This window comes from Hippichthys cyanospilos, chromosome 7 (assembly GCF_059441005.1).
Source record: "Hippichthys cyanospilos isolate Australia breed blue-spotted pipefish chromosome 7, RoL_Hcya_1.0, whole genome shotgun sequence".
In the NCBI taxonomy this organism is placed as follows: domain Eukaryota; kingdom Metazoa; phylum Chordata; class Actinopteri; order Syngnathiformes; family Syngnathidae; genus Hippichthys; species Hippichthys cyanospilos.
Genome location: NC_142375.1, coordinates 14,480,096 through 14,495,423, shown reverse-complemented (window position 1 = coordinate 14,495,423; position 15,328 = coordinate 14,480,096). Strand labels below are relative to the sequence as shown.

Genomic DNA, 15,328 nt, shown 5'->3' with positions numbered 1-15,328 from the left:
ACGCTGTGGTTTGTGGCTGCTTGTGAGGGAGAGAAATGAGCTGGGACTCTAGTTTTTCCATCTTAGGGTTTCTACTCGGAATAGTCGAGCTGCGCTTCGAAAGCATTAGAAGCTTGTGATTGTCTTATTTGAACTGAGCGAGCTGTCACATGACAGTCAAACTTTTCACTCTTTTTCTGCGAAATGAATTACTGCTATCTAAATCTAGTTTTAACCTTTTGACACTTTGAACCAGCAGGTAAGCCCACTTGTATATTTGATATATATTTCCTCTCTAATTGAAGTGAACACTACTGGTTATTAGTGAAGGTGCCCTTCATATTGAAAGTGGTAGAAGGAAAGTGGTAATTCTTGTGATTTTTTTTTTTTTTTTGTAAAAACGCAACCAGTCTAACATTGCATTCTTGTATTATTTATTCATAGAAACAAACAATTCCCATGTTTTCTAAAAACAATGTTAAAGAAATGTAACTGCAAAGGAAAAATGCATTCTATGTTTTTAACAGATTGTGGCTACTTTAAAAAGAGTCTTTTTTTACTTGATAGGACATTACATTGTAGATAATAAAGAACTGTTTTTGACACCTGCTTTCGATGGTGTTTCATTGAATCACCTTATGAAACTAGTCAGCTTGAAGTGCCTTGATCCTCCAAAACATACGATTACCTTGTACTGACCAATTTAAAGTGTTGCAAATAGATTTCTCTCGGTCTTGATCCAATGCTAAAGGTTGAAAAAAAAGTCTCTTTTTGGTGTTTCTTAAAAAGTGATGATTTTGGAGATACTGTACACAGATTCTGCCTGGCATTAGCAATATAAAAGTTTTACACCATCTTACCTTAAAATATCAAATATACCGACTACCTCATGGAGTGTCTTTATGTTGAAGTCAAAGATAGTTGGACCTATGACATAACCTTGTGGAATACCACAACATAACATAAAATGTATCAACATTTTTGTTGGTTGTTGACATTTACCGCATGAAGACATATGTTTAAAACAAAATGTTTTGCATATTTGGTAAACACAGTAGACATAACTTTTAGGCATATTTGAAATGATTAACTATACTGTATCACATCTTGATACTTTTTTTTGTCACTTTTTATGTTAGATACAGCAAAAGCAGTTTGTCTGGCAAACACAATAGGCTTAGAACAGCTACTGTACAGCACAATACATGAAATGCTTTTGTGACATTTTGGCATGAGATGCCACTGAAGTCCCCTGTCACGCTGATCACATTTTGATGTCATGAGACAGAGACAACACTTAACTGGTCAACAGTTGCCATTTCAGAGGGAATTAATGAGTTTAGGGTATAAGGTGACCAGATGCTTAGTTTCAACCGATTTTCAGCCTTGTGTCCTGCGTCCAGAAAGAATTTACCAGTCCCATTCTATCATTGTATTTTCACTCTTTTCCGTAGGTTGTGTCCCAATGTCCTTTTTTTAATACAGCAAGCCAATTGTTTGTACTATGCATATGCCAGTTACCCAGTTGTCATCGCAATTCATACAATAAACCAATTAAATAGGAATTCAAACTTTTTTTTCCACATTTAAGTTGTACAGGAACTAGAACTACTTCCTGCTTCCATGTCAAAGAATCATGGGAAGTGTGGGATAGCCACATATGTTGTGTCAACAGTTTCTGTTTAATAGAATTTGGGGGTATGGGTTTATTTTGTCAGGTAATGACAAAGCCTGGACAGACAAAGAGACAGTCAGGGTTCATGAAACTTTCCCCTAAGCAAGATGATATCTCTTGCAAGAAAACATAAACCTCGAAAACATAGCTAAGTGTGAATCATTAGCGATGACAGCTCGCACCGACTCTACTTTGATCACATTTCCCATGGTTCCCATTTATTTTCGCAGTTCTAAGCTCCTCTGTCCATCCGTCAGAGTGCCAAATAAACATTGAGACTGAAGTGGATTCTGGGAGATGACTACCAGCTCAGTATGGTCTCAGCCCCCTGCCAAACACATACTTCCTCCATGTGGCTTGAGTGCAATCTCGCACAAAGCAAGTCACAAATTACACAGCCCCCTTGCTCCTTCTTTTCCTTCTCCGCTATATCCTCCGATGAGGAATGTCCTCCCACTGCGATGGTGGTCAAGATGTTTAGAGGGCTCCTGTTTTTCTGCCCCCTCTCGTTTCCAGCCCTCCAGTGCTGGTCCGCTTTAGGAACCATCATCATGGGGCATTTTCATAAAGTAACACATGGTGAAGTCTCTCTATACATTACTCATTACTACCATACCCGACCTACTGTAATGAAATATAGGCACATCTTTATAAAACAAATATTTCATTTTGAAATTCCAAAAAAGAACAATTATGAATCAATCAAAGATATATAGAACCAACAAACCTATTCCCAAATTAAACTTTTATGACCTAGTTGAGTTCAAACATCTCAAATATGCACACACAAAATAATCAACGACCTCTATACCTTTAATCTTGCGATGATGTTTGAAATGAGAGCTGCTACCATCTAAGGGGCCCACACATTTACAAAGCATTAAAACAAGAAATATCTACCAAAAATTTGTTTGTTGGAACTAAACTGCAAAGGTGTAGTATACTCACTTTGCTGCTCAAAAGCAAAGTACAAAGGATTTTCATATATCAGGATACGTTAATATTATTGTAGAATTTTTGTAATATTTAGGACATACTGTATGCATTAAATTGAGTAAAATAAAAAAAATGTGATTGCCTATGAGGGTATAATTCTTTAAAATGAGCTTGTGTGTGTGTACTGCATGTACATATGTCCTTGGCATATTTATGCATGCCTAAGTGCGGTTACATATTTTTGGTTTGTTTGTTGAGATAAACTACTTGACTTACAAAGAAACAAGGACTCAACAAGAGTCTTTCTCATTATTTACTTCCTTTTGAACATATATATATATATATATATATATATATATATATATATATATATATATATATATATATATATATATAATATAAAGAGAGAGATTAATGGATTTCTGTTACAATATTTTTCATAGGTTGTTTGTATGTTCAAAACAAAATAAGTGTTTATAAAACATTCCTTACAGTATCAATGTTACAAAATTTATTATTTATTAGCAACATTCAGTGCAAATGATCACCCTTTACAATCAGAAACAGTACTTCCCGGACAACACTGGATCAATACTGCACGATTAAATGTCACATAAACTGGATGAAAATAGTCAACTACCTTTTTTCTTCATCTCATGCCTAAGAACAAGGTTACTGCATGTGGTTACTTTCACTCAATTCCTTTAATGCCTCATCTGTAGTCCATATAAAATCAAATTTTCTGTACAAAACAACCACAAATTACAGTTTGCATTTGTAGCAATTTGAAGGCATTAGATCTATAGTATACAGTAGAGCTCTTGTACAGTAGCTGCCTAATAGTAGTAGAGGAAAATCAGATATGTGCATTCCATGTTGTCTTTTGCGTGAAATTTCCCTTTTGGATGGGGGCCAATTGTATCCCCCTATAAGCTCCATGTACCAGCCATGAAAAGTGAAACAGTCAGTAGCATTTGAATTTCAGTTCTTTAGGGTTCATGGGCTTCTTAAATAATGCTGTAAATAGATCCAGTTTGTCTTGGAAAAGCTGAAGAGAACACATGTTGGTATTTTTAGTTAAATGATGGATTGTCCTACTGCGCATCATGGTGGTCCGTGGGAAAGTGAATCAATTTACTTGAGTCTTTTCCTTCTTTCCTCCATTCATTTTCTCTCGTGCTTATCCTCAGTAGGATCACGGTTTGAGTTGGAGCACATCCCAGCTGACTTCGGAGAGAGGCAGGGTACCTTGGATTGCTTGCCAGTCAACCTATGGAGAATTTAGATTTTTCACTGAACCAAACGCCAATGGTTTTAGGATGTGGGAGGGAGATGGAGTACCTACAGAAGCCCACACAAGCATAGGGAGTCTGTGCCGATTCCACAAAGGACTCGAACCAACGATCTCTCGACCGTTAGGCAAACTTGCTAATCACTACTCGTGTTTCCTGTTTACCTTTTTCTGGTGTAATAATACTCAGGGGTAATTTAGAAGCAGTTTACTTTAGATGCAGTGTCTCTTCCCTTGTAAGCGGGGACAGTCTCATTTTTGGGTTCACCGACATTTAGAGCGGGTTGCTTCCAGGACCTTCTGGTGCTTCCGTTTGTTGAACCTTTTCACATAGTTGCTGCTCTTCAGGATGCCGTCGCCAGGTTTTAATCGACCCCCAAGCACGTTCAAGAGATCATTTGGAAGGTGCCGCCTTCGGTGGAAGATTTGGCCCATTAAAATGTATCTGGTTCCTTGGGAACAAGAACAAATAGGATCAAGGTTTTAGACCAACGTCAAAATCAGCCGTAAACTTTTCAGTCATATCTGCATGACCACTTGTCACATGCTTGTCACTACTGCTCCTCATACCAATACCATAAACTAATGTTATAAGATGTTGTGCATCTAATTGATAGAAATCAGTATTTCAACCTTAAGCAAGACCTAGAAAACCGTCACCGTGTCACAACTTGTCATAACTTATTCTATTCCAAACATCCATTGCTTACCAAGTTTGATATCAGGACAGGGTTTGCTGCACTTGTAAGTATCCAGGACCAGAAGGCGCACTTTGAAGAAGAAACTATCAGGGGTAGCATAGAGGCGACTCATCTTGTAGAACCCATCGCTGCTCACCATCAGAGTAATGAGCCGTATCCCTTTACGCAGCACGTCGATGTCGTGGACGATCCCATTGACAGCTGTTTTTAGTGCAAGACGAGCAAAGTTACGATAGCTTCTGATTTGTGACATTTCTTGCTGTGGTGTGAACATTTTCTGAATTAAAAACGTTGCCTTGCTTGGCTCAATAAAGGTTGGGAAACAATGCTAGATGGGGCCAATGTCTTCAGAGCAAGCCAGTGAACCCTGCTTGTAAGCCATGTCACTGATAAATAAAAGAATAGGAGCAAGCATATTCCAGATGACATCACATAGAATCAAGCTAAAAGATCTTTCAGTGTCAAGCGTTATCGGAAAAGGCAACCTCTAGAGTGCCTCGAGGTGAGTGCTGGTGTGAAACGCAGCTGCTATGAGCCAGACACGGGAAAGGAACACAAAGCCGAGAGGGGAAGTGAAATGAAGCCAATACGGCTCGAGGATATAAAAATAATCCCAGCCGATAGGGTGAGAAAAGGTAATGGCACACAAGAGCGGTTGCCAAACACGGCCGATACGGGCCAGCGAAGGGAATGGAGCACAGAGATCGTGCTGACTTACCAAATTCACTGTAGCAGTAATAATCCCTCTCATCCTTCTCCTTCCTGCATTCACTCATGCAGAAGGCATCATGGGTAAGGTCCGATTCTGCGGAGAACAAATCAAATGGAAACACTGTGAAATTTTAGACCATGGACAATTCATGCAAATCATCTTACATATATTTATGTATGATAATACGATTTGTTACAAGAGATATCGAATGTTCTGTTCGCTAAGGGTTCGCTGAATCGGTTTCAGGGGTTCGGCGGCGCCTCTGCTGCGGAGGTCAAGACACGCTGAACTCATCATGTCATTTTTTTGGTGACCCGTATTGCTTGGCTGCAGACGTGACGTTACATTTCAGTACCTCCAACAAGGTTAAGAACCACTGATCTAAGGTAATTAATGTGGTATGCTCGCACAGTTGTTATCAATGATGTAGCCCCCAGTGAAATATTTTCTTAAGCCAGGTACGACCTTACAAGCACTAAGCATATTTTGTATGGAAAAATTAATAAGATAGACTGCTGTGCCATCCATGTCTGATTTAGTAAACTTTGTAGTGTTATTTCTAGTAGTGTTTTGTTCAGCAAGTCCAGATGAGAGAGCTCATGTAGACTCATCTGTTTTATTTCTCTTGCTCTTAATTTGAAAAGAAAAATGGACTGTTCCTGTACTCGTACCACCATTTGAGAACCACTGTGCTAGCATAAATGACTGGGATAGCTCATTTCAAAATGCCGAGTCCAATTAGATGCAGCGTATACCCTGAGCTGTTTGGCAACCCCTACACAGACATACAACCAGTCAGGCCCAAGAAGGACACCGACCTCGTCTGAGGATGTCAAATTGGTACAGGAGACTAGAGGAGCGTCGGTTGAAGGTCACAGGTGGCCTGCTGTTGTTCCGAGGTGGTGCCGAGCCAATTCCGGTTTGGTATAGACTGGCTTTCCCCGGGCGGTTCTCCTCAGGGTCCAGGCGTCTCGTGGGAGCGTCTTTACGAGGAGAAGGTGCTGGAGCAGGCTGCGGATGAGCAACGGTCCTGGGCCTGGAGTTTGGATAGCCCTCCGACTCGGGGAGCTGAGGTGGGCTGATGCTGGCCTGAACGGTACGGTTGGCACCCGCAGCTGCCGACGCCGTCAGGGAAGGTTTGGGAAGGAGACCTGCTGTTTCTCCTCTGGTTTTATCCGTGTTCAGATCCAACAGGTGTTCGCTCTTGGGGCCCCGCTTGCTTTTGTTGTGGAGGCCATGGTGGCGAGGGACGGGTGCCAGGTCACCGTGCTTTGGCCAAACGGCAGAAGGTAATGGATGGAGGGAAAATTTGGACTCACTGGTCCTGCTGCTCTTTTCTAAAAGTTCATTGATGGGCAGAGAGGGTTCTTTCACTAAAAGCCTGGTTTGGTTAGTTTGCAGGGGATCCACAAAATTGCTTGGACCTTTCTCAACAAGAGGATAAAACTCTGAAAGCAGAATGTGTTCAGTTTTATTAGGCTCATGAAAAGAAGCAAAGCTTAGTCACAGTTACAACATGTCTGAGGTAAGATAACATAGAACCCTAATGCACAGTACAGATAGATAGATAGATAGATAGATAGATAGATAGATAGATAGATAGATAGATAGATAGATAGATAAAAATGATTTAGACTAACAATTTGAAACGAATAAAACAATGCATTCAACATCAAGCCCAGCTCAAGACCCAATTTGGGACACAAATTTATTTGTTTTTCACACTTCATAAACACATTAAAATTACTGCAACAATCAAAATTTAAAAAGCGCCTCCGTAGAATCAGTAAAATACTATAAACCCTTCCTGACCATGTTTAAGGAAAAAATTATTTGAATAGGTGAAATAAATCAAAATAATTTAATAAAACAAATACAAATTACCAAAGAATAAGCCATTCAAGTGAATTTTAAAAAAAAGTCACTGCTTACCATTCACAGCGTGTTCCTGTGCCCTGTGAAGACGGAGCACTAAGAAGAAAACAAACACATTAATCCTCACCATGGCTGGTTAATGTTGTTGTTGAAAGGATACTTCTATACCAAGCTGTACTTCAGAGCTGAGGCTTCAGGGACTTTTATAGACTACTGGGACGGGCCTGCAGCGCAGCAGGGCGGGCCAGGCGGGCCACCCTCCCCCCCCCCAAAAATAAAAAAGGCTTGTCACTCCTTCCATTCATAAGCGATTTTTTTTTTAATAAAGAAAGGGGACGTATTTATTTATACATACGTTATCTATGTATACATCAGAATTTATAGACCATTAAAAAAATCGCATAAATATAATAAACTCTTACTCTAATATGGCTAACGAAGTAGCAACAATTGAGCATAACGAAGCTTTACTTCCCTCTAGAGGTGTTTTTGTGAACTGTAGCAATCAATTAAATTTATAAAGATGATTCATGTGAAAATCGAAGAAACGTAAAGGGTTAGGAGGAAGCACGTCACACAAGATTACGAGCATTCAAAGCGTCGTTGAGTGTGATGCTTTCAATTGTAATATGAAATGAAAAAATATTTCTCTGATTATTTTATCTGCGTGTACTGGTAGTCGTTTGATTTAATAAATGTATTCCTTTGTTTTCTTTTAGTGTTTTTTCGGTAGTAGAAAAAAGATAAGTATTTGTGAGAGCATGCTACAGTGGTACGTTACTTCGCTTTCAAAACTTTTTTTTGTTGTTGTTTGGTTTTTTAAAATTATGTCTGCGTCACCTTTGTCAAACTATACATCACAAACACGTCTCACAAAAACGACCCAGATGGGACTCGAACCCACAATCCCCAGCTCCGGAGGCTGATGCCTTATCCATTAGGCCACTGGGTCGTCACATTACGCAGTAGGTAGATTTTTACATTATAAACTATAAAATCTATCTGTGGACGGTGTGCTGTGCCCATAGTTATATTGCCATTAACTGGACGGATCACTTGGTTTCGACAACGTCAACGGTCGAACCGATTTATTTAAAATGAAGAAAAGTGAGCTACAATTTGAGATGTTCCGCAAGATGGCGCCATCGGCATTGTATATAGTTTTGCTTTTCCACAAGTCGTTATATGACTAGAACGTACCGCCATTAGTTTCTTTAAATTGTTTCCCTCCTTGGCAAGAGTAAATAAATTTCCACGTTCAATAAAGGTAAATTAAACGTAGTCATATTTCTGCAAGTTGATTTGAGCCATGGTTGGTCGGAATGCACCCACAGAACCAATACACACTAAACGGAGTGCGCGTCTATTTTATAAGTGTGTAACATTATTATTATTATTATTATTATTATTATTATTATTATTATTATTATTATTATTATTATTATTATTATTATATACCTAGGTTCTAAAGTTGCATTTTAAAGTATGCAAACTGATTCAAATAAATTGTTGACTGTGTATAAAAGAAACCAAGTTAATGTGGAGCTAGGCATCCTATTTGTTGCCAGAATCACGTGTGTTCCGAACTAATATTTCACAGATATACATGTAAGATATTTAACTTGAATGCATTGGAAGCTAAAATATATTCCCAAACAGGATTTTTTTCGATATATTTTTATCACTCAACGTTGTTATTAGTGAGTAGTTAATTTTCATCGTTCCATTGTGACAGTAAAATGCTTAAAATGTTGATTTTGTAAAGAAATTGCAACTTTGTAATAACGTTGTCAGACCACATTCAGTGTAAAATTCACCAGATTACGGCCGAAACACATTAGTGCTTTAGTTTCAAAGTAATATCACTACCTGGTTTGACCCAGAGTTTCCATGTTTTTTACCACCAAGATGAGCCGCTCGACTGTGTTTTTACTTTGAAATCTCTTACCGGATATCACCTTACTTTATTATGCTTTACGTGCCTGTATGTGTCGTGCACTACTTCACTCACTCATCACGAAGCACCGTAGCTGTACAGGCGCTTGTCTGGATGGAGGGCGAACCTTCTACTTGATTTGTTTTCATCCTTCCACTTTGTGCGCGGCATGCATGGTATTCGGGAGTATTCTGACTTTAAATGTTCCTTTCACGCGAGGATTACAATTTTCAGTCATGCAGTCGTTGGTGACGCCGTTCTCTTTAACGCACACAGGCCAGTGATGTGCTATGGTGATACAACAAGCTAATACGACGCTAGCCAGGGGGCTGATTTGGGAGACATCTTTTGAGCAATTCAGCAAATGAATTGTACGCTCTCTTAATTTTCAACACGTTGGAACACCAAAGGGGATGTCTAACCAAGGAGTTCGGAGGAATGGCCCAGTAAAGCTGCGGTTGACAGGTAAGCGAATTTAAACCCCCTCCTCTGCCCTCCTCTCCCCTCCCGCACCGCTAGCATGCTAGCCAACCTAGCTAACATCTGCTGATGGTCAGCTGGCGATGTGGCGCGCGGCACACATTTCTTACCTGACTTGCACTTTTCCCCATTCAGTGTTTCTTTATGAACACTACGCATACAGGGACCTACGATCAGCAAACGTTCACACGTATCGGTCACACCCCAAATAAAATAGAATATCAATCAATCGTTTTTACTTACGAGTTTCAGGCAGAGACATACGCGTTACACAGTAGAACGCAAGTGACAACGTGCAAATCATTCGAATCTTGAAGAAAAACATTACTAATGAGGGAAAGTTTCGTCGTTCATTGTAGAATTGAAAACCTATTCAGTGGAAATTAGGGCTGTGCCTTATGCCCCCCAAATCCCGATTTTTGTTTTCCTTTCCTGGATTTGTGGACAATCTTAATTCTGGTCAAAGCAATAAACCCAATAAACATTAGTTCGGTTTTTATTTAATCCTAAACAACAACAACTAAACACGTGCCGAATTTTAGCAATAGTGCATATTCATTTTAAATTAATTTAATGTAAACTTTAACACTCAAGAGTTTGCTCCAAAATTAGCTATTCATAGCTTGTACATGAACGAGTTATTATTTATATTAAGTTGTTATTTTCTAGTGTAACCAGTATTCAGCTACTTGTGCTAAACCGTAATTTCATATTTTAGGTAACATTTAAAATGATTCAAAAAGATTTATTGCCCTGGCCTTAACACTTCTACATGATTAATCAAAATAGTTAAGCCTGACTCATAAATCAAAGTACCACTGACAGAAATAATAATAATCACATCTCAATTTACTTACAAATTTGCTTGCACAGTGTGAAATGTGGATATATATAACACAACACAAAGCTTCTGTTGTGTCAATGGCAGCAGGTGGATACACTGGTTAACTAATTTCTTCCTTCCCACTGAGTTGAAGAACATCCAATGGTTTTGCCTGTCAATGTTACCTCACCAATTGAACGGATAGACAAACAACATATACGATGTTATTTGTGATAGATATTTTTCTTTAATGAAGTTGGATAATATCCCGCTGCATAACTGTTGCTTTTTCACCAATTACACAATATTGCACACTAAAAAAAATTTTTTTTTTTAAAAATATCGCATTGGAACACATTGTATCGTATATCTAATGTGCAGGTGGTTGTGGGACAGCAAAAGGTGTCCCTGTTGCTATCTGTATTATCTGGACTTTTGCTGGTTCTGCCTACGATTGGATCTCTCAGCTTGGCATGTGTGATGATAGATGTTGCCTGTACTCCACATGAATGACACATCCTCGTGATTTACTGCTTCTCACCCGGTGCATTTCAGCAAGGTGGAGTAATAAGATCTACACATTTTAAAGCCCTTCTTTCTGCGCGCTGTACTTTTTTTTCCCCCCCGCCATATGGGGAATGGTTTTAAATGGGTCGCAGTGGTCTTAAGACGGAATCCCAGGAATGTGAAACCTCAGAGAGGAAATGTGAGTCTTGCCGATCATAGACATATCCTCTGTCTGTCTTTCACTTGAAAGGATGTCTGTGTAGACCTTTTTTCATTGATGCCTTCTAAACTTGCTAAGACACAAAAGTAGAGATGCTATTTGTTCACTTTTGTTTTCTACACCAAACTGGCAAAACGGAGTGTTGCAGCAATGGTGAGCGTGTTGACGTAGCAACGCGGTATCCTGCAAATCCAATGATAAGATGCATGACAATTCACTTGTAAAATACCGGGGAAGACATGAGGGGAGCATTCTGAACTACCATTACTGTACACACGTATGCCATCCTGCCCCTTTTATGGCTATAACCCCCTCTCATAATGCCTGAAAAAGCCACCTTTTTTCCACCATTTTTGCACGTTTTTTTTCTATTTGAACGGAGCAATGCCTAATACAAATTACAACTCTCAATAGAGCTGCCACAATTAATCATTTGATATCACAACATCCAATGGATTATTAAATTATCACTATTAGCATGATTGTCATTATTATTAAGTAATCAAATGTTTTGATTTAAAATTGTCCAAAACTTTGGCATTTCAACTTTTCGACAGAAAATACGAAGTTTTGAGGCTCCACGTAACAATATACTGTACAGTATTATTTTTATATTGTACTATTAAAACAAATGGCATGACTATCAACGAAGTTGCTGATTGTTAGATTGGAACAAACTAGTGACAAAAGAGCCGTATGGCTATTTCAAGTGGCTGTTGTTGTTGATTGGAAAAAAATAAAATAAAATTTTTAAGTTACAGTTCATAGAACGCACCCATACTTTTGACCTTCATTTTTTGAGGAAAAAAATCTGTTTTATATTTGGGGAATTAGGGTACATGTGGTTGAATGACTTTTTTTCTTCAACTTGTGATCAAATTCTGTTCAAAGTCTATTAATAGATCACATCATTAATATTTTTTCAACACAGCGTAGCAGTCCCCAGTACCTATGTATGAGGCAAAACTGTAAAGATAGCACACAGGTGTGAATTGTAACATTCACTTCTGCCTTGTTGTGTTGAGAGCAGTTGATATTTTTATGTTGCAGCATTGACGCTGACACCGTCACACATCTGATTGTCTGATGCCAGGTCGCTGTATGTACATGCAAACAATTGTGTTAAATTCCTACTTTGCAATGTTTTGCATAAAAAACAAAGTGTATAAATTGTCATAGCTTCTCTTGGAGTTCTGTTGCACCAATTTTGCAAGCGCTTTAAAAAATATTGCTTCTCTGTGTTATATCAGAGCATCAAAAATTGCTTGCTTAATTTGGGTATTAATGCACAAAAGCAAGATGGAAAAAAGGACAGAAAATATGTGCCTTTTAGAGGCTAAAAGAGGTTTGTGAGTTTGTTTTAGCAGAGGAGGGCATGGCAGGGGCTTGTAACAGTGAGCAAGAAGAATTGCATCTCTTGCTACTACTGCTTACTTTTTTCCTTTGTTGCAATCATTACACAAGTGTTTAGTTGTGGCTACATTTGACTTGTATGTCTGAGACCGTGATCATTTAGACCTAACATTGGGTACCAACCACACACTGCTAAAACTACACTCTCTGCTTAGTGTTCTCATGGTATGTGTTTTTGTCTGTCACAGAACAGGGCAATGTGCCAAACCAAAAACCCGGGACAGTGTTCATTTTTTACCAGTAAACGCTTGTGTCTCCAGGGCAATTACAACAGCTCGAAACAGTATGATCATATGAGCAGCTTGGAGGTTCCAAAAAAATTCAGCTTTATCCTGAAACATTGTCCATGTCCCGTCTATTCATCTTAAATTTACCATATTTGTCCGAGTACAAGTCAAGTTTTTTTCCCTCATTTTCAACCCCCTTATTACGGGGGTTAACTTATAACCACATAACTCAAAACAGAACAATTTTTTCCACATTACTGTGTTTCAATAACTTTATTTCAAATGCGAAATAGTGAATGCCATTAACAACACTTAAAATGATGAAATATACACCTCTAATTTGGTGTAGTATTCTTGTTTAGAGTGTTTGCACAGAATATCGAAAAAAATGCACTTTCGTCAAGCGTCACCAAATTGACTCTTTGTCAATAACGAGGCTGCGTGGATGATGTTTTCAGCAGATCTTGACACATTATGAAAAGAAAAAGACGGCTTGACGTCTCCTTCAGTCCTTAGACATGTGATTGAACAAGCCGGCATGCATGGTGGCAGATGGGGGTAGAAACAGTGAAGGGCAACCTTCCACACTTTGATCCCACAACAGTTGTCACTTAGGTAAGATGATCACTAAATTATCTCTGAAGACCTCCATTTCAAACAAATTGGTTGAGCCTGGAGAGTAATGAGGATGTTATAAGATTTGACGAGGAGATAGGAGAGGCTGTTCGGGTGTTAAATAGGCGGAAATGTTTGCCGTATCAGATTGTGATGATGACTTTAAGGACTTTTTGACAAATTAATATTCAGCATTGAAACTTGAAAACATTGAAACAAATCATTTTATTGTTGCGACATTAGTTTCAGCATTTGCGTCTACGCATACAGTATGTGCACATTACACATGGGGGGGTATTTTTGCAATTTGCTGTTGGCTGGAAATGGCGTCACAGTTGCTCAGGTAACAACCAACCACAGCTCATCTTACAAACAACAGATGACTAAAATCAGTAAACAGATGATCAATACTTTTTAGTTTCTTGATGAGACAGTGGTGTGTGCTGCAATAGTACAGTATGTGCTGCCTAGCGTGTCAACACCAGAGAGGTGATGCACTCTCACAGTCCAGAAAGAGGTGTTTTATATCTTTTTCTTGAACTCGTTGGAGTCTGGACCCACTCAAAGCGTATGACTTGAGATGTATTGGGGGACGAATCCCTTCACTGACTGACAACTGCCGCAAAAAGGAGAATATGCTCGGCTGTGTGATCCATTGCTTCCATTAGCCTCCAGTTGGCATGCAACAAGCACCCAACCGCTGGAAGCATCGTCTTCCTGTATTGAGCGTGCAACTCTCAGACAGGAAAGGGAACACGGCTATATTTTTCATCAACTGTCATAGTTTGCATGTGTTCTTACAAATGGTGCTTGGTGTCTGCGTGAATTAGAAGCTGTTGATAAAGATAAGGATTCAGGATCTGCTCCTGCACCAGCTTCAGCAGAGTTTTTCTCGGACCACTCGCTCAGCTTCACGTCACCTCTGTGCTTGTAAATTTGGGCTCACAAACGGGAAATAAACGCAGACCACTGCGCCTTACCATTCACGTTTAATTTCAGCTTTTACCTGATGGGCTTCCAACATTGGCCCAGTCTAAATCAGGAGAAATACAACAGTACAAAGATTCCTAGTAGGACTGCAACTAACAATCATTTTAGTAATCAATTAAGATAACTGGGATAGGCTCCAGCACAGCCGCGACCCGTTAGATGAAGTGATTAAGGAAATGGATGGATGGAAAGCAGACTTATGTCAGGGCTCAGAAATCTGCCACAGATGGTGCCCAGTCCGTGGCATACACTTCCCTAAAAACTACGCATCTCAAAGCACATGCGAGGGGGACGCACTTGCCGGCACCAGGCCTTAGCCGGGCGCATTCGTGTCCTCCGGCAAGCTCTCCACAATGCACACCCCCGAAAATAACATGGACTGAGCGCAAACTGTGGCGGGCCCACACCCGCTGATTGTTATCAGTGTAGATGGTCCTTTTCACTGTGTACTTTTAGCAGGCTTCCCATCACAAACAACTAGCTGAAAGTGCTCGTTCTGCCACCGACTCATAGCTTGAAGATTGCTCAGCTCTAATAACAATTTATTAGTATCAGGCACAGCTCTAATAACATACATCAACTTATTAGTATAAAGCTACCAGAGCTGCATATAAATAAAGAAAAAGCTAATTAGGCTCTGTTCTCGTGCAGTGTGTGGCAGGTTGTTTAGTTCATCATCCTGTTTGTCATTTACCTTTTTTATTAGGTTGTGCCATTTGTTAGACAGGAGGGGGAGTGCAGTTTCTCCCTCCGCTTCTCATCATCAGTCCAATTTGAATGAATTAACTTGTCTGCTGTCCCCCGGTATGAACGTAAACTCTTGGGCCACGGACCAGGAACTTAGAGTCCCAGGACTTTTTTGTGTGAAAAGGGCTATTGTCAAGAAAATGTTTCACTTGGATTTCGACATGGATGTGGCTGAAACGTAAACCTATAGACAGCCGTGCA

General features: G+C 39.5%; 2 protein-coding genes and 1 non-coding gene across 4 annotated transcripts in view; 1 reads left to right on the top strand and 2 right to left on the bottom strand.

The window, feature by feature from the left end:
- Positions 1-3,084: 3,084 nt before the first annotated feature.
- LOC148421195 (UPF0450 protein C17orf58 homolog) lies at positions 3,085-7,370 on the bottom strand. Its single transcript, XM_088419261.1, has 5 exons — positions 7,227-7,370; positions 6,113-6,742; positions 5,301-5,387; positions 4,592-4,783; positions 3,085-4,333 (listed from the first exon to the last, which is right to left on the bottom strand). The coding sequence occupies exons 1-5, from the start codon at positions 7,297-7,299 to the stop codon at positions 4,146-4,148; spliced, it is 1,170 nt and encodes a 389-aa protein (XP_088275387.1). The 5' UTR covers positions 7,300-7,370; the 3' UTR covers positions 3,085-4,145.
- Positions 7,371-8,048: 678 nt separating this feature from the next.
- Positions 8,049-8,121, bottom strand: trnar-ccg (transfer RNA arginine (anticodon CCG)). The gene has a single exon. It is a non-coding gene; the product is annotated as a tRNA-Arg (tRNA).
- Positions 8,122-9,194: 1,073 nt separating this feature from the next.
- LOC148421193 (E3 ubiquitin-protein ligase SMURF2-like) overlaps positions 9,195-15,328 on the top strand; it is a 45,657-nt gene continuing 39,523 nt past the window's right edge. Inside the window, exons 1-2 of one of the 2 annotated variants that reach the window (XM_088419666.1) lie at positions 9,199-9,281; positions 9,382-9,570. In XM_088419666.1, the coding sequence (XP_088275792.1) occupies positions 9,519-9,570 (52 nt within the window). In that variant the 5' untranslated portion in view covers positions 9,199-9,281; positions 9,382-9,518. Of the gene's footprint in view, positions 9,571-15,328 lie in introns of both variants that reach the window. The other variant, XM_088419667.1, reaches the window with a different exon arrangement.